This window comes from Chelonia mydas, chromosome 25, assembly GCF_015237465.2.
Source record: "Chelonia mydas isolate rCheMyd1 chromosome 25, rCheMyd1.pri.v2, whole genome shotgun sequence".
NCBI lineage: Eukaryota > Metazoa > Chordata > Testudines > Cheloniidae > Chelonia > Chelonia mydas.
In genome coordinates, this window is record NC_057858.1 from 8,078,217 (window position 1) to 8,106,212 (window position 27,996).

The window sequence follows — 27,996 nt, forward strand, 5'->3', positions numbered from 1 at the left end:
GCCATAGCCTCAGAGGCAGTGCTGTCTGCTCTAAAGAGCTCACAGTCTAAAAGCAGACAAGATGAAGGGCAGAAAAGCATCATCCCCCTTTTACAAGGGGGAGAGACCCAGAGAAGTTAAGTGATGTGGCCAAGGGCACAGAAAATCTGTGGTCAAGCCAGGAATTGAACCCGGCCCTCCTGAGTCTCAGGCTAGTCCCTCGCCCGCAACACCACTTTGTCTTGTAAGGCTTGAGATTGCTAATCAGAGGGGATGCCTAGTTGTAAGACTTACTGCCCTATTCTTTCCTTAGGGCCCGTTGCAACCAGGCTGGTGCCATCATGGTAGTGTCAGTGTGAGTCAGAGCTAAGGGATGTGCTGGCCTGACACATGTTATGTGTATCCGTTCGTATATCGCTCGTGAACGTGCTAACCTGGCCCCCCGTGTCAGGGCTGCACATACTCACCGGGAGCATGTGTCAATTCACCGTGCGGTGTGCCACGGCTGGAATCTTGCTTTGCTAATTCTCTCCCCTTTGGCTTTATAGGTGGGGGAGCCAACGAGTTATTGTGTAAGGGTTGGTGGCATTTGGCTGAGCACTAGACATCAGCCGTCGTGTTTTGCAAAGAATGGGCCAGATTCACTGGTGACCTACATGGGGGTGAGTTTCACCACTAGGGCCTGATTCTTAGTTACTCTGCTCCTATGCTTGGGGTGGGGGTTAAAGGTGATATCAGGCCATCTTTGTACACCCTGTATTCTAGGACCAAGAAGGGGCCTGCCCGGGCCTGGTGTAGTTAGAGCAGCCCTCAGGCTTAGTGATCACCTTAGTTGATCCTCCCCTCCACGGCACTTCCTGGGACTGGTGAGACTCCATTGATCCACACCGCTCCTCCCAGAGAGGTGCTCCCTTGGCCTTCCCCTCCCTACAAACAGCTGCAAAGGCGTTCACGCTCTAGGGAGAAAGGCTGGCCCAGTGGTTAGGGTGCCAGCCTCAGTCTTGAGAGACCAGGGTCCAAGTCCCTGATCCGCCCTAGGCTCCCACTGAGACTGGCTTCGCCTCTCGCTGCTCCGGTTCCCCATCTCTACCATGGGGGACTATCTATGCGCTTGGGACAGCGTGGGGTGTGGGGCAGAACAGGTATGTGAAATTGCTTTTGCTCTCCCAGCCCTGCCCCCTCCCCCCCCCCCCCCCCCGCTACCCTGTCTCTGCCTTCTGCAGGTGAGGGAGATGGGGGATTGGTACGAAGGGCTGTGAAGGGGGGAGCAGGGTGTAAAATGAAGGGCATCGGTTGGAGCTGAGATGAAATTGGCTGGGGGCTGGGAACTCAGTTGGAAAGGGTGTGGCAGGGTGGGGGAAGGTAGAAATGTCACCAGCTCCCTGGATGTTTGGGTGGCTTTTAAAGGGTCCTTGTTGGTTTCGGCCTCCCGCTGAAATTTTGCCCTTAGCCAAAATGGCCGCCATCGCGCCTTCATGTCAACGGGCCTGAAGCCAGAGGCTGCCCTCAGCACGATGGCCTCTGTAGCCCCTTAACTTTGGTAAGCAGAAGTGAGGCTGACCCCGGTAACGGTGGCTACCATCTCCCCGCAGTGCCGACAGGTGGGAAGTCAGGCCGCCCTCAGGCAAGGTGGTGCCGTCGTCCCTGTGTGAGGCTCTGGCAGAGGAAAGGCAGATGCAGAGACTGGCCCTGTGGGCAGCAGGGAGGCTGCAGGTGTGGAGCTAGGCAGGAAACATCAATTTGAGGAATGTGGGGGGCACAAAGCAGACTAAGAGCGTGTGGGGGAGGGAACATGGGGGATAAGAGAGCAAAGGGGGAGGAACTTTGGGGCAGGAGACTGTTGTGGGCACAGGGGAAATGAGACTGGGGCAGCTGCCTGCCCCATCGCAGCCCCAAGGAGACAGGAGGGCGGAATCCGAGACCCCTCCTTCTTATGTGCGCATTTCAGGGTGATTAGGCCGGCCGGGTGGTTGAGCTTTGGTCCATCCTTAGCCTGATGAATCTCCTGGATGTTGTGGGGAATCAAGCACCCGCTGGCTGAGCTCTCCGAGCTAAGCAGGAGCGAGCTAGAGGAGAACGTGAATGGGCCACCTCCCCTGGACACCCCTGTGCTGGAGGAAATGCGGCTGCTGCTAATTCAGTGGGTGACACCCTTCTCTGGAAGTCATGACCGTGTCAATGCCCCAGGTTCACATCAAGATGTCCATGGGTAGGGCTGCCGCTCTGAGAGCTCATGGCCCATGGAAGCAGAGAAGGGAGGTTGTTAATCTTGCTGTCCTGGCCAAATTCCAGAACCTTCTAAAAAATAAATGCTCTCCGTGATCTTGCTTAGTTACGGTATTCGTCACTTCCGGTCCCAAACCGGTGGTGGAGAGTTGTTGGGTTCCAGGCCAGTGGTGGCTGCGGGTCTGAGATCGCAGCACGTCCACATTTGAAGTCAAGTTTCATGGTGAGACTAGGATGCTCGCTCTTAAAAGGCAGAGCTTCTCCAGTGAGAGCCAACTACTTACCCTTCCACCTTCTTTGGTGAAATAACCGACCATAACTCATTCCAGGAGCATTACTGTTTAGGAATAGAACTGTGCCAAGTACAAACGTGTAAGGTAAGGGCGCTGGAGAGAGAATTAGTTAGGTGTTCCATTAATTGCAATGACCAGGAAGCCAGCTAACTAGCACCAACTGTCTTAGCTTGGAAGAGATCTGGGATGTGTGGAAGACAAAGCCATCCGTTTATTGGATATTGCTATTTAACTTGGGGGGGGGTCACATTTGGGGTGTATCCACGAGGGCTAGAGTAAAACCGAAGATCCTAGTAGAGGGTTAGGGTTAGGTCTCTGTCCGCTCAAAGGGTTTGGTTGGTCTGACCGTGGAAACTGACTAGCTAGTCATCTTTGCAGTCCTGTGGCTCGTAGTGTTTCAGGACTTTCAATATATCCTTCTCCTCTGTCTCCAGCAGCTCCCCTTCAAGGGAAACCAAGGATTCCACAAGCCATGTGACGGGAGGGTTCTGCAACAAAAAATCCGTCACTTCATCCAAGGCCTCCCAAGCTTTGGCCACCTTCTCCCGGCTCTGGTTTAGGACGTTGCCGGGCAAGTCCTGGAAGGAGTTGGCGGAGGAGAAGTACCTATGCAGCTCCGCCATGTTCTGATGCACCTGCTGCATCTTTTCCTGGAGATGTGTGGGGAGGCCTCTGATGTTGGATAAGAGGTTCAGGTACGTAGCTTGCAGCTGCTGCGTCAGGCTACGGGACATGGCCAAGGTCTTGGATTCCACCTGCCGTGAGACAGCAAAGGAAGAGTTAGTGACGTGAGGTTTGCCTGGACGCTGCGGTCGCTGGCTTTCGACCCTGTTTCTAGTGAAGGTACCTCGAGCTGCGTGGAGCCGCTGCCCTGGCTGCTGCTGGCAGGGGAGTTGTGATCTGTGCTCTTGCTGGCTTGGGAGCTGCTGTCCTTGCTGCCCCCTGGTTCGCTCTGGAGGCCTCCTTCCTGCTTCTGGCTCCACTGGCCCCACATACTGCGCAGCGTCTCCTGGTTGCTGCGAAGCTTCTTCTCCTGCTGGACGTGTTCAATCTGCAGGGTGGAGAAAGCACCGCGGAGTCAGCTGGGCCCAGTGAGCTGACCAAGAGCGGAGAGGGAGGCTGGACAGGGAGGGGCGAGCGAGCGTCCCCGCTAACCGCGATCTGGCGGAGTCCGAGGCCACGCGGCTCCCAGGCAGGAGGCTGAGGAGAGGGCCGGGCGTGTTCTTACCAGGTTGATAGTCTGGTGGAGCTGAGCGAGGTTCTCGTGGGTGTTCTGCCTGGTCTGTCTCAGCTTATTCAGGATCAGCATGAAGGCCCGGTTCCGCAGGCTGGTGGACAGGGACCCCAGCCGCACAAAGCAGCCCTTCGTGCGGTGCTCTGCTGCGGAGACGTCCAGCCCCTCCATTGTGAGTGCAGCTGGAGAGAGAGAGAGAGGTGGACACCAGATTAAGGAGGAGGTGGGAACTATGGTCCGGAGCCTCACAGGTATTTATGTACCTAAGTGCCATTGATCTCAATGGAAGTTTGGAGCCCAAATACTGTCCCTTGGAGGATCTGGGTCTATACAACTTCCTAGGAGGTAAATAGGAAGCCTCAGGAAACTTGTTTAATGAGATCCTTGGGGAAGCAGGTCCAGAGAACACCGGCTGCAGGAGTGGCAGATGCAAGGGGTGACACCTAGTGCAGGTGCGGGGGTACATTGGGAGCGGGGAGGTGCTGAGATCTGGGGGACTCAGTCCTTTTAGAACACCCCTGAGAAGAGTGGTGCTTCGGGCAGCTTCTCACCTAGCTCCTTCTCCGTCAGGGGCAGGTACCGATTCATCAGCTCTTCCGACTTGTCCAGCGCTCTGTCCACGCTGCGGAGGAAGAGCTGACCCACTTTAGAGCTCATGAGGCTGCGTAGGCTGTTGGTCATGGCGGCTCGGGGGCCACCCCACATGTGGGGATGGCTCGAATCGCTGGCCCGGGCCGCCTTGAGGCCACTGCTGGGCCCTGCGCCCCTTGCTCTGCCCACCGTGCTGGCTGCTGCCAGCATAACGTCTGTCTCTTTGAAAGAGACCGGCTCTGTTGTCTCTGTCACCACCTGGAAGCAGGAGTAGCTGGGGTCAGGGAGAGAGACCTGGCAGTGACCCAGAGGAGGGAGAGCGCAGTGGGTCAGGAGGGCAAGTTCCCCCTCCTAATCCTGGAGAGGCCTTCACACCAACACACTAACAACCCTTCTGCCTAGGTAAGGGGGGGCTCCCGCTGCTGCCTCCATGTCTGAGTTCCCCCGACTGACCGGTGTAAGCTTCCTTCCTTGCTCTGCCACTGACTCCCTGTGTGACCTTGGGCAAGTCACTTAGCCTGCCTATGCCTCCGTTCCCCATCTGTACAATGGGGTAACAGCCCTGCCTCGGAGCGGGGGTTGGATAAAGAGTGTGAGGTGCTCAGAGACTTGGGAAAAGGAGGCCACGTAAGTACCAGACGGGCAGCTCTTCCCAGCAGTCGGTGTTCTAGCATTACCATAGCAATCAGTGTTTGGCCGTCCCGACGGCAGGTCGCCCGACGGCAGGTCGCCCGACCAGTCCCCCGCGCCTGGGCTGGGTTCGTCTCTCAGTGGGAGATGCCCTTCCCAGGAAGACTGCGGAGGCAGACATGGTTACCTGTGTGCGTGGCTGCGGAGGGGCTGGCAGCTTCCCTTTATCCAGCCCGGTGCTCCTGGTCTCCTTGGCTGGCCCAGCTGTTGGGACAGACAGCAGGGTGGTTGGTTAACGAGCCGTTGTGGAGCGCTGGGCAGACGCCGAGGGAGCGGGCACAGGCTGCGGGGCAGCATCTGCGTGTGGCACCTTCTGTGCTTTAAATGACGATCAAGCCACACGTAGCACTTGCCTAGAGCTTTTCACCCGCCACCCCCCCCCCCCCCCCCCCGGCTCAGTGTATCCCCTGCAGATGGGCCAGCGTCACCCTCCCCTTCCCGGTTCCCCTTCCCTGGGGCTTGACTTGACTTTCTGGGGCAAGACAGCTGCGTTCCAGCCCTGCCTCCGACTCCCCACCTTGTGATCTCTCTGCTGCATCACATGGGCGCTTCTAGGAAGCTCCCAAAGGGAGTGTGAATACCCTGCAAGATCTGGAATTTTCGCTGCCCAAACAGCCGTTCCCCAGGGAGTGGGGCTGAGCCCCTGTCCATGACAGAGTGTGATAGGCGAACAGAGAGCGTCCCCATCAGACCCGGGCAGGAGACATATGCACGCTGGCTGTCCTCGAGCCAGCATGCTAATAACAGCTGCACGGCCGGACTAGCCGTCCCAAGGATGCTCCTAGGGTTGCAACCGGGAGCGTGCACAGGGCAGCTCCTCTTCCTGCCGCCGGTGCAGCCCTGGCTCTGCTGATGTTTTTAGTGGGCTGGTTCCATCAGATCTACCCGCACCGGGAATGATGCTTCCACGCCCCTAGAGAGCAGAGACTGGTCTTCTACATGAAGACCAGCAACGGCCCTGACTCCTGGGAGCTCACGGTGCAAGAACACTTGAGGGAAAGGACCAAAACCAGTCCGGCTTCTCCCAGCGGCTGCAGGCTCCAGCTTCGTTCCCAGGTTCCCCTCCTCCTCCCCAAGCTCTGGCCACCGACCCACGACTCACTCTGAGATCCCCGTTCAGCCAAAGTCAGCGCTGCAGCGGTGCCGGGCTCTGCTTCTTTCTCTGCCACCTTGCAGGTGGATTCGGTGATGGAGCACCTGTCTTGCATGGAGGTAGCAGGGGCCAGCTCGTAAACTGGGGTGACCAGGGGCATGCTGACCACCCTGTTCACTGCAAACTAAACCAAGGAGAATAGCCACCGGGGTGGGAGTTAAGGAAATTGGATTGGCTTGTACCAGCTCCCATTCCCACCCAGGGGAACGGCCCTGGGCTTTCTGACCCTGCGACACTGCTGGAAGTCCAGACTTTCTGAGTCAGGGCATTGCACGGGGAGAGCGAAAGGCCCTTCCCGCTGCACTGTGTCTGGGTGTGTGAATGGGCTCTCCCTTCTCTAAGCCAGCGGGGTGCCTTGGGCAGCTGCCCATCGCCACGGTGGGCCATGCATTGGTGAAATCTCCTTCCCAAGACAAAGAGCCCGGGGCCTTGTCTCGTGGGCACCAGGTCCCAGCCACTGCCCTGGGGCAGACAGCTAGCACTTGAACTGTGGGCACAGTGTGTTTCGTTAGGGACAAGGGATCTCACCCCTAATCCCCCCCGCATCGATCTCCATTCACAGGCTCAGAGTGGCACTGTCAGGATGCCCAGGATCTACCTACCTGCTGTTCCCTGTTTTCTAGTGAAGCCGTCTTCAGTCCAGTGTCGGAGGAAGCTGCCTTCAGTTCATTTTCACTGGCTGGCAAAGTGACATCCACACTTGCTGATGGGACAGAATGGGGAAGATAAGGCAGGTCAGGGAAAGAGTTGCCCAGACTAGCTAGAAAGCAGAACAGGGTCCTGTTGTGCTAGGGGCTGTACATCCACCGTGAGAGACAGTCCCTGCCCCCAGAGGGTTTACGGTTTAAATAGAGCAGACAGGTGAAGGGGGAGGAGAAAGCAGGAGTATCATCAGATGAGCAAACTGAGGCAGGCCGAGAGTTAGCGACTTGCCCAAGGTTGGGCACCATCGGTGGCGGAGGCAGGAATAGAAGCCAGGTCTCTTGAGTCACACTTAACCACAAGACCAACCGTCCCTTTGTGGGTAACAGCCGCCACAGGTGTTGTGCAATGAGAACCGTGGGGGGGGGAAGGTTAGGTTAAGGCCATGGCTCCGGGATGAAGGCATTGCTGTAACACCGGCGTGTAAACACAGCCTCTGCCCTGGCAGGGGTTTCTCCATATGCGTAGGATGGGCCAGAGCTCTGAGGGGTGCAGAGCATTCTCCCTCTCGGGTGCTTGGCTGACTGGTGCTCACTCACAGGCACAGGTGTAACCGATGGCCGTTGGGGGGTCAGTTTTCCTCAGGTCAGTTTAGCAGGGGCCTTGCAGGGTTTTCACCTTCCTCTGCAACGTGGGGGTGCAGGTTATGTGCCAGGATAAGGGCACAGGGGCACCTTGGTCACGCCTGTTCTCTGCCTGTGGCACATCATAGTCTAGGCCGGGGCCAACAACCTACAGCACGCGTGCCAAAGACGGCAGGCGAGCAAGTATTTAATGGGGGACCCCGGGCAGACAGCAACGTGCCACTAAAAATCCTGCCTGGCCCGGCCTGATCTTCTCCACCCCCCGCCCACCGCTCTCTCCTTGCAGGGCAGGGAAGCTTCCCCCTCCCCCCGCCTCTTCCCCCGGGGTGCTGGGGTCCTGCCCCTCCTCCTCTCCCTCCCTGCGGCAGATCAGCTGGCGGCCCTTGCTACGGAGCGGGAGAGGGAAGAGCGGGGCCGCAGCGCGCTCTCTGCTCCGGGGACCTTGGGGAAGGGGGTGGAATCGGCATATCCCCTCCAGCCCCCTGCCGTGAGCCGCTCATGACCCCTGAACCCCCCCACACCGCCCAGCCCTCTGCCCTGACCCCTGCACCCCCTCACACACCCCCAGCCCTCTGCCCTGACCCCTGCACCCCCCCACACCGCTCTGCCCTGACCCTGAACCCCCCACGCCGCCCAGCCCTCTGCCCTGAACCCCCTCACACGCCCCCAGCCCTCTACCCTCACTCCTGAACCCCCCACACCGCCCAGCCCTCTGCTCTGACCTCTGCACCCCCCTCAAAAACCCCCAGCCCTCTGCCCTGACCCCTGCACCCCCCCACAACCCCAGCCCTGACTCCGGCACCCCCCACAAATACCCAGCCCCCCCCAGCCCTGACTCCTGCACCCTCCTCACACACCCCCAGCCCTCTGCCCTGACTCCTGCACCACCCACACATACCCAGCCCCCCCACACCCCATGCCCTGATTCTTGCACCCCCCACATTCCCGCCCCCACCCTGAGCACCAAACGGGAGCTCCTGCACACACCCCCGCCCACATTCCCACCTGCACCCCTCACACCAAATGGGAGCTGCCCAGGTAAGCGCTCCACACCCAAACCTCCTGCCCCAACCCTGAGCCCCCTCCCTCATTCTAGCTCCTGGCCAGACCTGCACCCCAACCCCCAGCCTGCTCCTTCACTCCCAGCCCTGGACTCGGCGCACTCCCCCCCTCAGCTCAGTGCAGAGAGAGAGGAAGAGAATGGGCTAGAACCAGGGAGAAGGTAGGTACCCACTCTATGGGGGCAGGGCCGGGACCCCAGACCGGCAGCGGGCTGAGTGGGGCCGACAGCCGGGACCCTGGCTGGCAGGAGCCGGCAGTGGACTGAGCCGCTCAGCCCGCTGCTGGTCTGGGGTCCCAGCCGCCGGCCCTGCTCAGCCCGCTGCTGGTCTGGGGTCCCAGCCGCCGGCCCTGCTCAGCCCGCTGCTGGTCTGGGGTTCTGGCTGCCGGCCCCTTGCTAGCCGGGGTCCCGGCCGCAGGCCCCGCTCAGCCCACTGCTGGTCTGGGGTCCCAGCCGCCGGCCCTGCTCAGCCCGCTGCTGGTCTGGGGTCCCAGCCGCCGGCCCTGCTCAGCCCGCTGCTGGTCTGGGGTTCTGGCTGCCGGCCCCTTGCTAGCCGGGGTCCCGGCCGCAGGACCCGCTCAGCCCATTGCTGGTCTGGGGTCCCAGCCGCCGGCCCTGCTCAGCCCGCTGCTGGTCTGGCGTTCTGGCTGCCGGCCCCTTGCCAGCTGGGGTCCTGGCTGCTGGCCCTGCTCAGCCCGCTGCCTGTCTGGGGTTCTGGCTGCCGGCCCCTTGCCAGCCAGGGTCCCGGCCGCAGGCCCCGCTCAGCCCACTGCTGGTCTGGGGTCCCAGCCGCCGGCCCTGCGCAGCCCGCTGCCGGTCTGGGGTTCTGGCTGCCGGCCCCTTGCCAGCCAGGGTCCTGGCCGCCGGCCCTGCTCAGCCTGCTGCTGGTCTGGGGTCCCAGCCGCCGGCCCCGCTCAGCCCGCTGCCGGTCTGGGGTTCTGGCTGCCGGCCCCTTGCCAGCTGGGGTCCCGGCTGCTGGCCCTGCTCAGCCTGCTGCTGGTCTGGGGTCCCGGCCGCCGGCCCCGCTCAGCCCGCTGCCGGTCTGGGGTTCTGGCTACCAGCCCCTTGCCAACCAGGGTCCCGGCCGCCGGCCCTGCTCAGGCCCCTGCCGGTCTGGGGTTCTGGCTGCCGGCTCCTTGCCAGCCAGCGTCCTGGCCACAGGCCCCGCTCAGCCCCCTGCCGGTCTGGGGTTCTGGCTGCTGGCCCCTTGCCAGCTGGGGTCCCGGCCGCCGGCCCTGCTCAGCCCCCTGCCGGTCTGGGGTTCTGGCTGCCGGCCCCTTGCCGGCCTAGGTGAATGGAACCCCAGACCGGCAGCGGGTTGAGCGGGCCGGCGGCGTAAGATCAGCGTTTTAATTTAATTTTAAATGATGCTTCTTAAGCTTTTTGAAAACCTGGTTTACATACAATAGTGTAGTTATATAATAAATAGACTTATAGCGAGAGACCTTCTAAAAAACGTTAAAATGTATCACTGGCCCGCGAAACCTTAAATTAAAGTGAATCAATGAACACTCGGCACGCCACTTCTGAAAGGTTGCCGACCCCTGGGCTAGGCTCTGCTGGGCTGGAATGTTTTGGTCTCACGGTGGCTGGAGGGTTTAGGGTGCGGGGCAGGGTTGACGGCCTGCGCTATACAGGAGGTCAGACGAAATGAGCGGGTGGCCCCTTGGGCTTTGAACTCTGCCAGATGGACGGTGCTAGAGAAATTGGCGCTGCAGAGGGCTCCTAGCTGGGCCTTTGCCTGGGTCTTCCCACTGCTCTCAAGAGACGCTCCTCCCCACCATCACGCAGCCCAGGGAAAACACAGCTTCCTGGCAGTCAGTTCATGCTCACTCCTACTGCTAATTAGCAAATGTTAATTTATGGCAGAAAAGTATATTGCACATGTGCATGAAACAGTGAGAAGAGGCTGCGTCTGCTCGGTGTCTCCTAGGACATCGGCAGCAGGTGGGTGAGCCCGGCTGGAGCTGAGAAGGCCAATCGTTAGGGGAAGTTTTAGGGCCAAGGACATTAACTTGCTCCCTAGAGCAGCGAGAAGGGGGGAAGTCAATGGAGATTCGGCAGCAGAAGGCAGTTCAGTTCAGGAGACCAGTTCATGCCAGACTCTTCGTAATCAGAGTGTCAACTTTGCCTTCGAAAAATCATTTCTACTCACACTCAGCCATGGTCTCTGCTCATCTGGCCGGGGCCCGGAAAGGCCTTTTCCAGCCCCGAGCCCAGTGAGCTGCTGTCCAGCAGGTACCTAGGCCCTGATAGGAATCCACCCAGCTCCAAGGCAGCGGCTTGCATCATGCTATTGAGTCATTATGACCTGTCATGACTCATCACGATGACAGACTGTCACTGCTCCAGCCTCTCCTGGCCCTTTCAGGGAAGGGGAGGAAACCAGACGCAGTGCCCCCCTTGGCTCCCCTCCCCAGAATGCAGAGGGCAGCACGCTCCTGCTTTGGGCAGACTTCCAGTGGACACACCTCCTGCTACTAAGCACACTGAGCCGCAAATGCAGTGGACGGGGCGTGAGCAGCATCCAGGAAGCTAGAACGAGAGCTGCCTGGCAAACCACCGTCCCATCGCCTGAAAACATGGGGCAGGGGTGTTGAAATTCACTTTCATTCCAGTGCACATCACCACTGAAATTTTCTGACAATAAATAAATCCAAGAACTTCCCCCTGCCCCATGACAGCAGTAGCCCAGTGGCTGGAGCTCTCAGCTGGGGGAGGAGACCCAGCTTCCAGTCCTTGCTCCAGACTGGGCAGAGCAGAGCCTTGAACCTTGTTATTCCATATTTCCAGCTAGACGAGTCAGCCTCGTGCTCTGGCCCTATGAACTCTTATGTGTGCCAAGTGAGACAGCTCCACCAGGAGATGCTGAGTGGAAGGCTGCTCCCCCCCACCCCCATGTTGGGATTCCCTCTGCGCTCTCTTTCCACTTGGCTTCCCAAGAACTCAGGTATTGTTGCCATACGGCTGTGCTACTGAGTTGATCAGACTCAAACACGGGGGTTGAGGGATGGCAGCAGGGTACATCATAACTCCCAAGTTACAGCGAAACCTTCTCCCTTTATACACAGCTCATTGCATTGACTATACCTTGCATTGCACATTTTTGGCTGGGTTACTTTGGAGGAAGCAATCCCTGCACAGCACAGGCTTTCCACCACAGTTTGACTTCCCCGTTACCTCCTCTCCACATTCCTAACTTCCTTTTTTATCTCATTCATAGTGAATAGTTCACTGTGTGTTCTCCCTCTTATCTTAGCTGGCTCAGACATTGTGTCGTCTTAGCCTACGGACCCATTTACTTCTCTGATTGAGCACAAACATTCTGTTTGCAACCTGATGATTCATTTACATCCCCAATTCTAGCCTCCAAAGAACGAGACCTCCCTGGTTGTGATGTGCTGAATAGTGGCTGGTCCACTGCAGATGTGAGAGTCTAGCTGGAGGAACACAAAGGTATGTTACATTAGCTGCCTTAACACCTCCGTTCCTTGCTCTTGCAGTAGCTATGCTGTGTGCAGTGATCTTCGCTCACTCACCCTAGCGATTTGGGGTATTCCTTTCCCAGTTCTTGATTAAGAAAGTACCTTCAACCCAGCCAGGGCTGCTTTCTTGCAGGAGGAGGCTCTTTGTGAAAACACCCAGATGCCTGGCAGAGGAGCTTGTTAAAGGCATTTTTGTTTGGCAAGCACCTAGCAGAACAGGCTAGGTGTGGACCAGAACCTCAGGTGTGGACCGAGACTCCAAGTGTTACTGCAGTACAAATACGAAAGAGGAGCAGCTGCGGTGGTGGTAGACAGCGCTTTCGCTCAGCGAAGGCAGCTCAGGAGCAGACAAATCCTTTAAGCAGCCACACGAGCTATTTGTCCAAGGTGGTGGTGGTCACCCCAGAGACTGTTCAGGGCATCTGCTCTTTGATAAGCCTGCAGCTACTCCAGAAAGGACCCTAAGTCATCATGAGCCTGTGTAGTTGCATCACAGTGCTGCAAACCAGCACCTATTGCTACCGAGGTAATCTTGGTAATTATTAAACTTATGGCCCAGGCCCTGGGCTGCATTCTGCTCTTCCACAAAGCACCAGCTGTTGCAGTGAAAATCCTGGTCTTTAGGGGCTGAGTTGTTCAGAGGCTCAGGCTAACTAGACCATGTCAGACAGGGCTTCTGCTCTCTGACCAAACACTGCTTCATAGAAGAGCCTAGAGAGCAGAAGCTGGGGTCTCCCTCAGCTAAGCAGGCTGGAAAGCTCTCGTGTGGAACAAAAACCCAGAACTCAACCAAAATTATATAATGGAGATCAAACTCCCTGCAGGCACCATTTGGTGTCGTCCAGGTAGTTCTTAAGGCTAACAAGGGGTCTGAGAGATTGAGACTCCATGCGTCTTTGATTAACTACCTCAAAGTGACTTTGAAAACCTTCCCCGCCCCCCCCAAAAAATAATTCAGTCTAGATTCACATCCTATAGAAAGTTTAGGGGTAGATAGACGCTTTCATATAGAGAACAAGAGCGTGAACTCTTAAATGAGGCACTGCCATAGAGCCCTTACAGGCCACATACATTAAAATTTCAACAGTAGAGAATTTGGTTGCCCGTGTAACCTTAGTTTGGCCAGGATACTTTCTAGGTGCTGGCTGTTTTTACGCCAGAGGATGTGTGCTCAAGCTCGTGAGAGGAAGATGAGCCATGCATGTGGACCCTGAGGAAATCTTATTTTCATCCTCCAAGCTCCAACCCACACACTAATTGTTACTTGTCATACCTATTGAATCTATCAGTGGAGTTAATGTTGGTTGCCAGACAACAATGCCAGCAGCTGTGCTAAGGGACAGACCTCAGCAAGCTACAGCTGGCCAGCACTGGTCCCATGCCTCCTAACACCAGGGCAGTCTTTGCTACATCAGCAGTAACCCCTTTGCATCCCCCCTGCCCTCCCTCCCTCCCTCGAGGTCCTTTCCCCAATATGGTCATGTGCCCACCTCTTGTCAAGTGGGTGGTTGCATTAAACCTGAGCTTTAAATGCCTCCGGTTCAATAAAGATGCAGCCACTGCAGTCCCACTTGAGGGACTAAGTGAGGCCTAAGTTTTACGTGGCCATCTGCACCCCAGATGGGCTGCTCCAGAGAGGGAGCAAGTCAGGGGAAATGCAGTAGTAAGGACAGAAGGCTGAATTTCAGGTTGCTAGATGTGGCCCAAATGCCCTTCCAGAGTTTGTTGCAAGGTCTGCTACGGGAAGGTAGTGTAAAGTTAGACAGCATTACCCCTGAGCAGAGATCTCTGGGGCAAGGGGAAACACAGGACAGGGAGACCCATACTGATGGCAGATTATGGCCATTTCAAGAATCACCTCCGGGGTTTACCTCCATGGCTAAAGCTAGTTAGATGGCCTATGAGGAGCAGTGACAGCAACTCAACATGGCCTAGTTCGTCTCAAGCACTGAGCAGCCCCCTCCAGCCATTGGCTTCCTCAAGGTGCCAATGAGGATAGATTCCTAGTCGCAAGAAGCTGGGGAGGTGATTGTTGGTAGGAGGGGAGAATCCACACCCCGCATCCTTGGAGGAAGGCCCTCACATGCACCAGCAATGCTGAGGACAGCTTGCCCCAGCAAGCTAGACATGCCAGGGAGGGAGAATGGTCATGGACCTTCATGCCTGAGCATCTCACTCAGAACAAAAAAGCAGAGGCCTCTTTCAATGCACATACAGCTTTATTGTGAGCCACAGGTTCTTACCGATACAGGAGTCGGGGCCAGGGCACTTTGTATTCGGCAGGAAGGGAATCCTACATGAGCCATTAGGAGTAGTCCTAAAAGAGCACTGGTCTCTTATAACAAGAGTTTCCTTGATTGAGTGGAGAGACCCCAAACTAGTCAGCCTGACTTGGGTCAGTGGTTGTTTGGCACTTAAGTGACCACTTCCTCCCCCCAGCAGGAGCAGCTTGTATGACGTTTACCTGGCTAAGCCACATTTGCTTGGGATCTAAAGTTAATCATGTTTCATATGAAACACCCAGTTGGGTCATAAGATGGCAGCTCCCATGCCAAGGATTTAGCTCTTTACTAGGATTCTGGAGGATTTTCAGGCCACTAGATTAACACAACACATGCTAACCTCTGACTGCCCAGTGCTACCCACCTGAGTGAAGGGGTCTGTTTTAAAAGTCTAGAAGACAAGGCCAGGGTTTGGCTCTGGTGGCTAAATAGAAGTGGTCTAGGCTTCAGAGGTGCTGGGCACCCACAAGTCACTGTTGGGGTGGTGAGAAATCAGATGCTCTGAAGACTCAGGCTGTTGCCTAGAGATGGCAAACAAGGCAACCCAGCTTGAAAGCTGGGCTTTAGATCCCATTCTGGGGTCACTTGACTAATCAGAGGGAGTTAGTTTTGCTGGCAAGCCCGACTCAGTCCACAGGCAGGTTTGGGAGACTAAGCCACCCCCGTGAGATGCAGAATAGTTTCTCCTCCAAGTGTTTAGTGCAATAAGAACAGACCTAAGCAAGGCATGAGGGATGCCAGGATTGAGGCACTTGTTTCAGAACAGCAAGTGCTGCTATCTAGCTAGAGAGCCAGGCTAGGTGTGTGACAGGAAGCATGAGTTACCATCCCAGATTGAAGACTCAAAGGGGCACTCTAAGCCCAGAGCTTCTTGGGGGTTTGGGTATCTGCAGGACACTACTCCATCTCTATTTCCTCCTGCTGCTTGCCTGATGGGGCAAAGGGTCCCACTAGCCAAGAAAGGGGGACATTATGCATCACATGATCCATCAGCTCATCCACCAGCTTGCGGGCCTTGGTCACTCGTTCACGGCTCTGGGCCAAGACACTTCCAGTCAAGTCATGGAAGGAGCTGGCAGTGGAGAATGAAGCATGTAGTTCTTGGACTTGGTGACGAACCAGTTGCGCCTTGTCCTGGAGGTCAGCAGGGAGGCCTTGCAGGCTGGACACCAGAGTCAGGCAGGAGGTCTGCAGTTGCTGGGTGAGGCTGCGGGACATGGCCAATGCCTGCTCCTCTACTTGCTGCAAACAGGGATCAAGTCAGAAGTCAGTTTAGACACTAGACTCCCCCATGCCAAGTGGTTACTTGTAGACTGGAGTCACCTTCTTGTGACCTACCTCTGGCTGCATAGAGCCCATCTCCTTACTCTGACTCGGCTGCTTTTGGCTCCACTCCAACCACATCTGGTGCAGCTTCTCCTGGCCATCACGGAGCTTCTGATCAACACCCTGCTTGGCATGCTCAATCTGGAAGGGAAGAGAGACATTTGTCATCAGCATCAGGAAGGGACCTTGCCATGTTGGGCACTTTCAATGGCTTGGCACAAACCAGGTTATAGGAGTGGCTTCAGAGGAGTACGGGGGGTGTGCGCATGGCCCACAGCTGCATTCCTACCAGTTCTATGGTTTGGTGGAGCTGAGACAGAGCCTCTTGGGTGCTCTGCCGGGCATTCCTCAGCTTGCCCAGGGAGTGCTGGTAGGCTCGGTGGCGGAGCTTGGTGGACAGGGACCCCAGGCGCACAAAGTAACTCTGCTGCTGCCTCTGCTGCTCCACGGACGCCATCTCGAAGCCTTCCACAGAGGTGGCCAGCTTAGCTGGAGGCAGAGAGTGGAGGGTTAGTGGTGCCAGGTGGAGGAGATGGCAAGGGCAGTATGGGATATGCCCTTACCTGCCTCTCGCTTGGTAACCTGCTTAGAGTAAAGCGTACTAAGCGGATGTAGCCCTTCGTGTCTATGGGGGTGGGACACCCTGTACCCCATGTTCACTTTTCTATAGTTGAATTATTTTGCCCAAAGTGTGCCTGAGGCATCATTTGTAAACAGCAGCATCCTGATGACTTGTGTCCTTTCTACCATAGGATTGTCCCGGGACAGTTGTAATTCTAGGCAACACCCTATGAAGCAGTTTCCTCAGAGACTAACTCACGTATCCAGCCTGCTCCCCGGTGGGGAAAGCTGTACCAAGACATGGACCTCTGGTTGCAGTTTGAGCCCCATGCACCCAGGAGGCTTTGAGCCCCATGTGGTGCAAATCCTCAGAGAGGGGAGAAAGGTAGAATAGGAGACAGTGACCTCCAGAGCACTGCTCCACCTCCCATCTCTTCTGCTTAGGGCCTTCAGGAACTGGCTGATGACACTGAACTAAGGGGAGGGGGCCCAGGCTGGAAGGCATTAGCTGGAGTATCCTCCCAAAGTTTGTGGGGGTGGGGTTTCTTTTGTAATGAGTTCTGACTTGTGCCTTGTCACCTGTCATCACTTGAAGAGGAAATGATACAATAGATCGCCATGGACAGCAGGCAGAGCCCCACTGAGGGGAGGTCAGCCCCTCCCCCTGGCACTGCCCCTTCCACCCATCCCTACAGCTGGAGCCCCTGAGATCCCCTGCCCCTCTGCCATGGACAGTTGAGGGGGAGCTCATAGCTCTCCAGGTCAGCCACAGCTGCACCTCCCCTCCCCACACCAAGCCACTGTGGGGGGGAAAGCAGCTTTTCCTTATGCCTCATGTGGGTCCTGAGGCAGTGGTATTTGCTACTCAGCTTCCTGGGTTCATCCTTAATCCCCCTGGACTCCAGGGAGTTTACAGATGAACCCAGGAAACTGAACAAATATCGTGGCCTCAGCCACCCCAGAACCTGCATGGGGCATAAATACAGCCAAAACTTTGCCCTGAGTTGCAGGGTTTTTGGGGGTCTGGTGGCAGGGGAGACTGAGCCTCCCCTGGCCTATTATATCCTGGGCAGTAGGTCTTAGGGTGTTTGGATTAGAGTGTGGGGCAGGGAAAGTTTTTGGGATAAGGATGGTGCATCGTTTCCCAGTGTTAGCATGGCAGATGATCTAGGAGCTTGCATGGTCCAGGAGAATACAGAGCAGGGCAAGGTGCACATCTGGGGAACAAGGCTGGGCTGAGAACTTGCAGGTGTTGCCCTGTCTGTAGTTCACAAGGGGCCAGGAGAGCACTCCCATGTGTAGTGGGGTGAATTTACAAGCTGAAGGCTGTGTGAGCAGGCCAGGAGTGGCCGTTTTACACTGCCTGACTGCCAAAGGCACCACAGGCTAGAGGATTCAGGAGACACTGCTGTTGAACAGGCCAGATTGTTCTCCTGTGACCATCCCAGGGTCCAGTGCCCTAGAGGCTGCAAGTATCATCCTGGTTTCAGAGGCCGGGGGGGGGGGGGGCGCGCCACAGAGGCTCTGCTATGAAGGGATTTGCTGAAGGGCACCTGGCAGGCCTGGGGCAAAGTTCAGAATAGATTTGGCTAGCCAAAGCCTACTCCAGTGCTCTAGCCCTTAGGCAACACTGACCCAGCTGTATCTATTTGGGTTAGACCTCTACATAAGGAGGAGAGGGAAAGAGATCCAGCAATTCACTCATCTCCCTGCCCCATTCTATTAGGGTCTGCAAGCCTCAGAGGCAGAGAGGGTCTAGCCACCTGCTTAGATGGTCTCTTGGCCACAAGCCATTCTCCTTTAGTGGTTCTCCATGCTCTACTCCATGGAGAGAGCACCCTGTATGGAACAGGACTCCTGAGGCTTACAGGCATTGAGGGAGAGGCTGCTCTTCTCACCCCCAGCTATGCTTCCCACCTCACAACAGACACCATCTTCCAGGTAAGCTGCAGGGTGCCCCAGGTACAGAGGTTGTGTTCGTTCTATTCTGGAGACTGCAGTAGTTTCTTCCAGGGCTTAATAAGGAGCCTTGAGGTCCGCACAGTTATCAGGAAACTAAATCCAGCCTTGTAGGCTGGATGGCTTCAACTGAAGCCATGAACCCAACTGCAGCTAGCATTAGCCAGACAGACCCAACTTTTCTCTTCACCCACCCCCCTTGTCCATGCTACCTCCTTCTATAGTGCACAGGAAGAGAGCAACTGCTGCTTTCTTACCTAGTTCCTCATCTGTCATAGGAAGGTAGTGATCCACCAGCTCTTCTGACTTGCCCAGCACAGCACCCATGCTGCTCACCACCATCTGGCCCACTGCTGAGCCCATGACTGTGTTCACACCACTGGTCACTGCTGATCTGGTCAGCTCCACACTCCCCTGGACAGCCCCTTTGGTCATATCCACCATCCCGGTCATGGTGTTGCTCACTGCATCTTTGGCACCAGTCACTGTGGCAGTCACCAGGTCTTTGGTATTGGAGAGGATCTAGAGAGGTCAGATGAGACCTCAAGCCAGGGTTGGAATATTGCAGAGCAGGGGGTCGCTTCCCTCCCCATTGTCCAAGAGGAAGACCCGAGGTTTGATCTCTACCCTTATTTTTAAAGTCTTCCTTAAGGGCCCGTCTAGATTAGACACATTTGCATTGTCCAGAACTACATCAGAGGAAGTTCACAGCAGTCATGCGGTGCTGATGGGACACTGGAAGGTTTGCACTAGGGTGTTCCACGGATGCAGAGATCTAACAGCAGGGGCATCAATTCAGAGTGGCCACGATACATCCCAGGAGCAAATGGATCACTTCTGCCCCACGCTGAGCTGCTGCCAGTCACTAGTCAGCGGATCAAGCCACCTTCCCCCCGCCCAGTAGCTCTGCTCCTTGTTCTATCTTAGAGCTCATTGCTAAACTCTCCTGCTTGAGCTGAAGTCACTGCTCCCCCTGCCTTTACAAAGGCTTTGAAGCAGAGAGCGGGTTACCTGGTCTGTTGGCTGTTGAAGGATTGGCAGCTTCTCCTCCAGCTTGTCCAGTCCCCTGCATGCATACTCATTTGCTGTGGAAACTTAAGAAAAAAAACAGTTTAGCTTCTCATGTGAGGAGCCCCGGCCATTACACCAAGTTCTGGAAAGCTGGGAAAATGCAAGTTTATGAAGCAAGAGAACCTGATGCATGGGGCCTCTGAAGGGGGGCAAGACTTTGCTCAGTAGGTACAAGGGCAAGCTGATTTGCAACCACTTGGAATAGGCTGAGAACTGGACCAGCTCCATTATTCTACTTGGATGCTGTTGCTGCGGAGGCCTGGCAGATGCAGGAATTCTACTGGTCAGCACAGCTCTGAGCCTAAGACACAGTACAAGGTTGTCCCACGCTCTACTCCAAGCAATGTCCACAGAACCCTTGGGTGAAAGGGTCAACTTCCACCTCCATAAACCCTCCAGCTGGAGCTTTCAGTGGCCTGGGTTATGTTCCTCTATGGAAGAGGGAGAGGTTCCTTAGCCAGCCAATGGCTTCGGATGTGAAAAGCCAGACTCCTCCCTCTGGCAGGGCCAAAGGCTCTTTGCCCGACACTCTGGGAAGGAGGGCAGAGCATGGTGCCCTTCACACCTCACTTGGGGCCATGCCACCACCCCACAGTTACTCACTCTGCGGCTCGAGTTTGGTCAGGATTGGCTGGGCGCCGCTGACCGCGGCCGCAGTGATGGTCTTCATGCCTTTCTCTGCCACGTCGCAGACAGATTTGATGTACGGGTGGTTCTCTTTGGTGGAGGCATAGGCTGTGGAGACCATGTCGTAGGCGGAGCTGACCAAGGGCAGGTTGGCCACCCGGTTTGCTATGTTCTAGGGGAGAGAAGGCAGTAAGGTAAACAGGGTGCAGGCTACCATGCAGTCTCCCCTTCCAAGCAGGGTCATGGGCCCTGCCGTCAGTAGCTGGGGTCTGTCAGCTGATCTGGCCTAGAGGGAGCCATTCTCAGAGGGTCATCGACTCCACCACTTCCAGCTTGCCAAGTGCTCCCCTCTCTACTGCCAGGAGCATTTAGACAGATCCAGCCTCCTATTACCAGGATTTGCCATATGTGAGACCAGGCCTAGTAAAGAACAAGCCCAGAAAGGAAGACACATCTCTTCACGAGAGCTCCAGGGCAGGTCTCCACTTAATTAGTGCAGCAAGCAGCTGTGCCAAAGGAAAGACACCACTATGGGGACACAAGAGCTTCTGCCGTTGGCAGAATTAGTCCACTGCCGCAAGAGGCGGTAGCTGTGTCAACAGCAGAAGGTCGACATTGCGCTGTGCGCACATGGCATTAGGTAGGTAGAATGGCAGGGCTCAGGATTTCTCCCCACCCCCTTGAGCAAAGTAAGTTTAGAGTGTAGATCTGGCCTCGTACCCCTCCCAGCTCCAGAATCCCCACCCCGAAGCAGGAAGCCGACAAGCCCTAGATCAACAGGAGAAAGTAGCACCAATAAAACTGAAGTCGCTCTATCCTTAAGCCAATGCAAAATGTTCTGTGGGCACATTTTCAGAGAGGGTTACTTTGGTTTACATGGAGTCAGTAGAGAATAATTTATATTAGATGAAGGCACTCCTAGACCAAGGGAGGAGCCACATATGGCTTTGTGCTAGTTTAGCTACATTAGGTGTAAATGTAAACCAAAGTTATACCAGTGCAATACTGTTTGGAGAAGCCCCTCGCCTCCTGGTTGAGAAGCTGCATTTAGCTTTCTTATTGCAGTCACCGCTGTGACTTCCTGGCTAAGGGGCCCAGCTCCAGTTTCCTAGCAGAGGCCAGTAGACCCACCACAAAGAGACCCTACAGCCCAAGCCCCCAGCATGTACCTACCTCCTGCTCCTCATCCTTGGGGGAAGCAGCACTGGGGTCATTAGAAGCCATGGCGGAATCCGGTGAAACTGATTAGAAGGGATAGAGAAATTCACTAGTTAAGCCGCCAGCACTGAAGATAAGGCTTGAGTAAATGCTAGGGCCATAAAGAAGGCTCAGAGGCCAACAACAAGAGCCTAGTTGCAGCCTCCTCTGGGGGTCATTCCATTGTGTTGGACCCCGGGAGGTTCAACGGCACAATGCATTGAGTAACATCCCTGCAGATCCCCTGGGCTGGAGGACGTGATTGCACTTACACTCCCCAGACCTTCCAGTCTGGATTGCAAAACAAGCTGGCACCAAGGCCCCTGCTGCTATAAATAACAGTGGCCTTCGCCCCAGAGAAGCTCATTGCTTTTTTGATACCTCCTGCTTGGCTAGGATTGTGTCACCGTTTTCATTTTCGGTTGCCAGCCGCTAACTGGAGTCAGGGTCACTGCTCAGACCAGCACCAGGGGTAGTCAGTGGTGGATTGTTAGATTAATTCTCACACCATAACCCTCCATCCCCCATAAGGTGGGGGAGAAGCCAGCCCCCCCACACCTCACAGCCATTTGATTGTGGTAGAGCAGTGTTCACAACAGCTGAGCAAGGAAGCCTAGCTCTGATTAGAAGAGCTGAGCACCTTCCCCACTCCCATCTTCAGAGCTAAGCTGGAGACAGAGCCATGAAGGGACTCAATGCAGCCACTGGGGAAGGAAGCCACAAGGCCAGTCATTGTAGTAGCATTACCAGCCTCCAATTATTCAAATAAGCCATGAGTCAGATTCCGCGATCATGAGACACAGTTGGCTCCAAACACAGCAGGCAAATGAATAGGAACCGCAGGGGAGTCTAGAGTCAAGTTTTCCCTCCTCTGGCTGGGACAAGAGAGTTAAGAACTGAAGGTCTCAAAGCTGAGACCCCAGAGCTGGAACACAAAAAACCCACATTAACTATTGAGTGAGTCGTGAGGTCACACTATTAGGAGGCAGTTTCTGTTACTTGGAGTAGTTTGCTTTGAACCCTCCTGGCAGGACACACCTGTTACAGGGTGAAGGTGTTTAAAATGTGAAGTCTCACCTGTAGGCTTAGACAGTTAGTGGTGAGAATCAACCCTTACCCTATACGGAGAAGGGTGGGGGGGACCCAGCACTTACAATAAATCTCTTCTGTGCCAGGCAGATCAATACAAGTCAGCTGCACAACCCAGCCAGTTACAGGCTAGTCTGTGAGTTTCCAGACAGCAGGTTAGTCCTTAGTATCACTGAATTGCCAGGCAGTTTGCCTGGCACTACAAGAAAAGAAGAAAGCTAAAGCAGTCAGAGTCCATTTGCCAAGCTCTTATCAGGGAACAAACAAGCCTAGAGTTTGACACAATCAAATTATATTTAATTATAACTTGGAAAGCCACCCCCATAGACAGCCTAAGATCATTACAAGCCCTTACCTGTCTCTTCCACAACTCCAGACCAGATGCAGCATAATGCCTCCTCCCTGCCTAGCCTTTATATACCAGTGCTGAGCCCCACCCAGCAGAGGAGGGGTAGCTCAGGGAGGCAACCAGCATCACCCACCCTGATTGAGGAAGGGCTGGCCTGGCATGTGGGTGGGGATCTCTAGCAAATTGCATTGGAACTGGATCCTCCTCGGTCACATGTGAGTCCACTCAAGCCCAGGGTTGGAGACTTAAGTCCTGCCCTCCTTGGTTGCTGGGGTGGGGGTGAAGAAGGATCAGACTTGGGTCTTTGGTGTGGAAAGTGAGGGTGTCATAACAGCTCCTGGGGCTGGTCTATTTTAGAGGGTGATGGCTATCTAGGATTTATGGTAGCTCTGGGATGGTCATAGAAGGAGTAGACAATACAGGGGCCTGTTCCCCACCCCGCAGGCCTCCTGGGTGCTGCTAAATAGCTCTAGAAACAATTGTACGCGCTGTGGTAGCCTTGTGGGTCCCACCTTGTCTCTATAGCAATAATCAGTGTGTCTAGTGTCTTTCATCTCACAGTGCTTTACAAATACAAATTAACCCTCCTGGGAGATAGTTGCCATGATCATATTACGTGGGGGGAAACTGAGGCAGAGAGGGGGTGTGACTTGCCTCGAGGTCAGAGGGTAAGTCAGTGGCAGAGGGTGGAAAATAAGGGAGAAGTCCTGAATCTCTGGGTTCCTTGCTCTAACCACTAGAGCAGGGGTGGGCAAACTTTTTGGCCCAAGAGCCACATCGGGGTGCAAAACTGTATGGAGGGCCGGGTAGGGAAGGCTGTGCCCCCCAAACAGCCTGGCCCCTGCCCCCTATTCTCCCTCTCCCACTTCCCGCCCCCCCTCAGAACCCCCCACCCATCCAACCCGCTCTGCTCCTTGTCCCCTGACTGCCCCCTCCTGGGACCCCACCCCCTATCCAACCCGCCTGGGTCCCTGTCCCCTGACTGCCCTGACCTATCCACACCTCCACCCCCTGACAGGCCCCCCGGGACTCCCATGCCCTATCCAACCCCCCTGTTCTCCAACCTCTGACCATCCCAGAACCTCCGCCCCATCCAACCTCCCCTGCTCCCTGTCCCCTGACTGCCCCCTGTTCCCTGACTGCCCCCCAACTCCCAACCCATTGCCCCCAACGCCGCGCGCGCCCCCTTGCCATGCCGCTCAGAGAGGCAGGAGCTTGCAGCCGCTGCCCGCCCAGTTGTGAGACTGCAGGGGAGGCGGGACAGCGGGAGAGGGGCCGGGGACTAGCCTCCTGGGCCAGGAGTTCAGGGATCGGGCAGGACGGTCCCACGGGCCGTAGTTTGCCCACCTCTGCACTAGAGCCTAGCGCTTTGACGGCTCCCTAGGCCAGTGTTTCTCAGCGAGCGGTCCATGGGCTGGCGCTGGTCCCGGAGATCGCCCTGACACGGTTTAGAAAGGCAGCAAGCCGGTCCCTGGTATGGAAAAGGTTATCGAATGGGGCACCCCTGACTCCTTGGTTGGTTCCTGGGCCAGCAGCATCCCTGAGCTAGGGGAGATCCTAGATTTCTAGGGGGCCAAACCTTCCCAGGTTGCTGACTAGGAGGGGGCATGTCCTGGCTAGGGGCCCCAGGGTGAGAACTGCTGCTCCAGGCTGGTGGGCAGGGATGGGGGGTGACTAGGCTGGCACCTGAGGCCAGCAGGGGCTGTTCTGTCTCCTGCTGGGCTGGCTGCAGCCTGGAGCCGCAACCCCCTGCCCCTCCGCCAGCCTGGCACTGAGGGCAGATGGGGGAGGTCTGCTGGGTGTGCGGCCTTGGGGAGGGGAGCTGTGGGGGAACCAAAATTCAGGGGAGGGGAGCTGGCCGAGACAGCCTTGGGGGGGGCGAGATGGAGGATGTAGGGTGGGAGGAGGAGGAGAATCTGGCGGGGGCGGGAGGTGTCTAGAGCCTGTGGGGGGGCGTGTAGGAGGAAATGGTGCTGCCCGGGGTCTCTGGGAGGAGGGAGGGAAGCGGGCTGCTGGTATTATGTGGGTCTGGGTCTTCCTCAGCTTCACTCTGGTGCCCATGAGGCTGACAAACTGTCTGCTCTGCTCCTGGAGGCTGGGGCCGGGGGCAGTGGGGGTTCATCACAGGTCCAGCTCTCCCTCTGTGACCCTGCCCCAGGGTCTCGCCCAGTCATTTGGGATGGGCCACGGCTGCCGTGTGAGCCGGGGGGGGGCGCGGGGGGCAGTTTGGTGCGGGCTGATCCCTACCGTAGGTTCCATTAATACAACAGCACAGCCTCTGCGAGCGCCCCAGTTCTTCGCTCAGCGGCTCAGCTGCATTGATCCCTTTCATGCCCCCCACCCCCACCCCCCTGGCCGGGGCTTTCTGGTTCAGAAATGTGTGAGCCCACGGCCCTGGGAGAGGCGCGCTCGCAAGCACCGAGCTCTGAGCGTGAGGGCTGACGGGTGCCGGCGTCGCTGATGGTCATGCAGCGAGATGCGACATCCACCGGCTGCAGCCGGGAGCGGGCCCCCGGTTTGGCTCCAGAGCCTGGCAGCTTCGGGTGGGGGGTCTCTTGACAGGGAAGGGTCCTCTGGCTCGCAGGGAGGGCTCTGTGCTGAGGGGGTCACTTGCTGCGTGCGCCTCCAGAATGCAGGGAGGGTGGGCCTGGGGCTGGGCTGAGCCAGCTGCGGGCATTCAGAGCAACGGGTCGCATGCTGCTGTTAATGCCTGTCACAGTGACAGGCCACGTATCGGCCTCCTGCCGTGTCGCCCCCTTTAAGGGGAGCGGAGGCAGAATCAGAGCAGACACGAAAGTAAAACTGCTGGGGATCAGAGTGGCTCCCACTGAAGCCGATGGAAGTTCCTTGGTTCCTGCAGTCAAGCCCCTGAATTAGCCGTTCGGGGAGCGTTTTGTGACTGCATCATTCCCCCTCCGCCGTTCGAAGGGCCCGATCTGCAGAGGGACCGAGCACCTTGGACTGCTAATGATAACGCTGGGGCGCTCGGCCCCTCTGCAGATCGGGCTGTGAGCCTCAGGCCCAGGGTGCTGGCGGAGTGCGAGCTGGTGAAGAGTTCAAAGCTTGAGGGGGCAGGGCCGAATTAACCCAGGGCCCAGGGGTTCTCTCTGGCTGCGGAGTGACTCGGAATCCATTTAAAGAGTGAGCTGAGCTGAGACAGTTCTCTGATGCCAGCCGGCTATTTAGACAAAGCCATCCTTCCAGCAACTCTGGCAGTAAAGAATCTCCTCTCTTATGGCCTAGTGGAGAGGGCACTGGGCTGGAACTCAGGAGACCTTCCTGGCTGTGCCGCAGGCCTGCTGGGTCACCTGGGGCAAGTCAGTTCCCTGCTCAGTGCCTCAATTTCCCCATCTGTAAAATGGGAATAATGATACTGACCTCCCTGGTTGGCGATCTGCGGAGGAAAAGCGTTCTCAGAGGTCGGGCTTATTATTATAATTGCCACTCCACCGGTTAGGCAGCAGCATCAGGTCTGGGTTTGGAAAGCTGCATTGAGCCTTGACCCCTGTTGTCCTGAGCTGTGACGTCAGGCCTGGACTGAAGATGCATCCCCATTCTCTTATGGGAAACCGGCTAAATGTTAATCTGATCAGTCACTTCCCTGCTAGTGGGGACTAGACTGGCTCCTATGGACACGGGTGTGCTGAGCTCCCAGGGAAGGGAGATACTAAATTAGGTGCCAAAGGGCAAGTCACAGCAAGACCCACTGCCCCACTTCCTGATTTAGCTGCCTGTTGCTCTCCTTCCCTGCCCTCGGGGAGTGCATTAGGTTTAGCTTATCTCCAAAGCTGCACACAGGGGACTTCGCTCAGAAAATCAAAGTTCCCCTGAGCCAATGGTTCATTGGGCTGATGCCCGTTTTGCAGCCAGTGGGACACTGGAGAGGTCACATCCAACCACCTTTGCCCACCTGCCCTAACCCAATGGATCAGGCACCCATTTTGCAGCTGGGTGAACTAGAGGTGGGGAGATCAAGCCAAACTCAAATCCACAACCTTTAGGAGTGTAGCCAGGGGCTTTAACCACTGCACCTGGCTCTGAAGGAGCTAGGGCTAAATCTGCAAAGATGTGGATAAACTGGAGTGAGTCCACAGGAGATCAACCAAAAGGAGAAGAGTCAGAAAAGCTGCCCCATGAGGAAAGATTAAAAAAACTGGCCATGTTTAGTCTTGAGACAAAAAGACTGAAGGGGGACCTGATAACAGTCTGCACATATGTTAAGGGCTGTTATAAAGAGAATGGGGATCAGTTGTTGTCCATGTTCAGTGAAGGTAGGACAAGAAGTAATGGGCTTAATCTGCAGCAAGGGAGACTTAGGTTAGATGTTAGGAAAAACTTTCTACCTACACTGGAATAGGATGCCAAGGGAGGTTGTGGAATCCTTGTTGTGATGCTGCACTCCGTACGCTTTATAAAAATATGCTTATGAATGTGAATATAATGTAACTGGAATATGCTTTCTGCAAAAGGTCTCTTGTAAGGTATCATTACAAAGCTTATAATCTACAGAGTGTGGTCATCCTATTTGTATGAATGTATCATTCTTGTATCGGAAACTAGGCATATGAAGTATAACTCGGAGGTCCTACTGTAATTATGCAAAGTGTGGGCCATTAATGGTGGTTTAGAATCTTGATGGCTCCCATTGACTAGGACAATTGGTTGTAAATGGTTTATTTACCTGCAAGCCTTCCTGTGTATGCGTGGGCCAGCCCGTGGGTACTGAAGAATGAGGTCTCACAGGGACATGTGACCATGTCACCTGATACTGAAATCCATCTTAAATCTTGTACTTTTCCATTTAGAAGGAGGGGTGGGGGCCAAGCACAGACAAAAGATTCCCACCTTGTGCCAAAGCTATAAAAGGGGGTGGTGCAAAACAAAGAGGGTTCCAGTCATGAGAATACCCCTGTTTACCACCTAAGATGTCTGCTGGAACTAACAAGGACTTTTTCAAGGGGAAAGGATTGGGCCCAGAGTAGGAGGGAGTCTAGTCTGTGAAAGAAGCCTACTGGAACCTCTCTGAGGGTGAAATATTACCTGTAATCAGTTTCTTAATGTATTCGGCTTAGACTTGCATGTTTTGTTTTATTTTGCTTGGTGACTTACTTTGTTCTGTCTGTTATTACTTGAAACCACTTAAATCCTACTTTTTATACTTAATAAAATCATTTTTGTTTATTAATAAACCCAGAGTAAGTGATTAATACCTGGGGGAGCAAACAGCTGTGCATATCTCTCTATCAGTGTCATAGAGGGCAGACAATTCATGAGTTTATTCTGTATAAGCTTTATAGAGAGTAAAATGGATTTATTTGGAGTTCGGATCCCATTGGGAACTGGGCGTCTGGGTGCTGGAGATAGGTAACCTGCTGAGTGATTTTCTGTTAAAGCCTGCAGCTTTGGGGACGTGGTTCAGACTCTGGGTCTGTGTTGCAGCAGGCTAGCATGTCTGGCTGAACAAGGCAGGGTTCTGGAAGTCCCAGGCTGGCAGGGAAAATGGGCTCAGAGGTAATTTCAGCACATCAGGAGACAGTC

General features: G+C 55.7%; 2 protein-coding genes across 2 annotated transcripts; both read right to left on the minus strand.

The window, feature by feature from the left end:
• Window positions 1-2,860: 2,860 nt before the first annotated feature.
• On the minus strand, window positions 2,861-6,266 carry LOC122463849 (perilipin-3-like). The gene is made up of 6 exons (XM_043536153.1): window positions 6,116-6,266; window positions 5,141-5,217; window positions 4,284-4,581; window positions 3,727-3,914; window positions 3,346-3,549; window positions 2,861-3,253 (listed from the first exon to the last, which is right to left on the minus strand). Exons 1-6 carry the CDS (start codon window positions 6,264-6,266, stop codon window positions 2,861-2,863), a joined length of 1,311 nt encoding a protein of 436 aa, XP_043392088.1.
• Window positions 6,267-14,197: 7,931 nt separating this feature from the next.
• On the minus strand, window positions 14,198-22,674 carry LOC102939176 (perilipin-3). The gene is made up of 8 exons (XM_027834212.3): window positions 22,465-22,674; window positions 20,997-21,064; window positions 19,800-19,995; window positions 19,137-19,219; window positions 18,383-18,647; window positions 15,895-16,094; window positions 15,618-15,746; window positions 14,198-15,521 (listed from the first exon to the last, which is right to left on the minus strand). The coding sequence occupies exons 2-8, from the start codon at window positions 21,045-21,047 to the stop codon at window positions 15,177-15,179; spliced, it is 1,269 nt and encodes a 422-aa protein (XP_027690013.3). The 5' UTR covers window positions 21,048-21,064; window positions 22,465-22,674; the 3' UTR covers window positions 14,198-15,176.
• Between the last annotated feature and the right edge of the window lie 5,322 nt (window positions 22,675-27,996).

What these genes read in the sequence shown, in the direction of transcription:
- LOC122463849 (XM_043536153.1), bottom strand. Translation starts at nt 6,266, where the DNA reads ATGCCCCTGGTCACCCCAGTTTACGAGCTGGCCCCTGCTACCTCCATG. An exon ending in CTCCGCAGCCACGCACACAG is followed by an intron (nt 4,582 to 5,140) that starts GTAACCATGTCT and finishes TCCTGCTTCCAG; the next exon opens with GTGGTGACAGAGACAACAGA. An exon ending in GCGGCTCCACGCAGCTCGAG is followed by an intron (nt 3,254 to 3,345) that starts GTACCTTCACTA and finishes GTCTCACGGCAG; the next exon opens with GTGGAATCCAAGACCTTGGC.
- LOC102939176 (XM_027834212.3), bottom strand. Translation starts at nt 21,047, where the DNA reads ATGGCTTCTAATGACCCCAGTGCTGCTTCCCCCAAGGATGAGGAGCAG. An exon ending in CCAAGGATGAGGAGCAGGAG is followed by an intron (nt 19,996 to 20,996) that starts GTAGGTACATGC and finishes TCTCTCCCCTAG; the next exon opens with AACATAGCAAACCGGGTGGC. An exon ending in TCCACCAAACCATAGAACTG is followed by an intron (nt 15,747 to 15,894) that starts GTAGGAATGCAG and finishes CTTCCCTTCCAG; the next exon opens with ATTGAGCATGCCAAGCAGGG.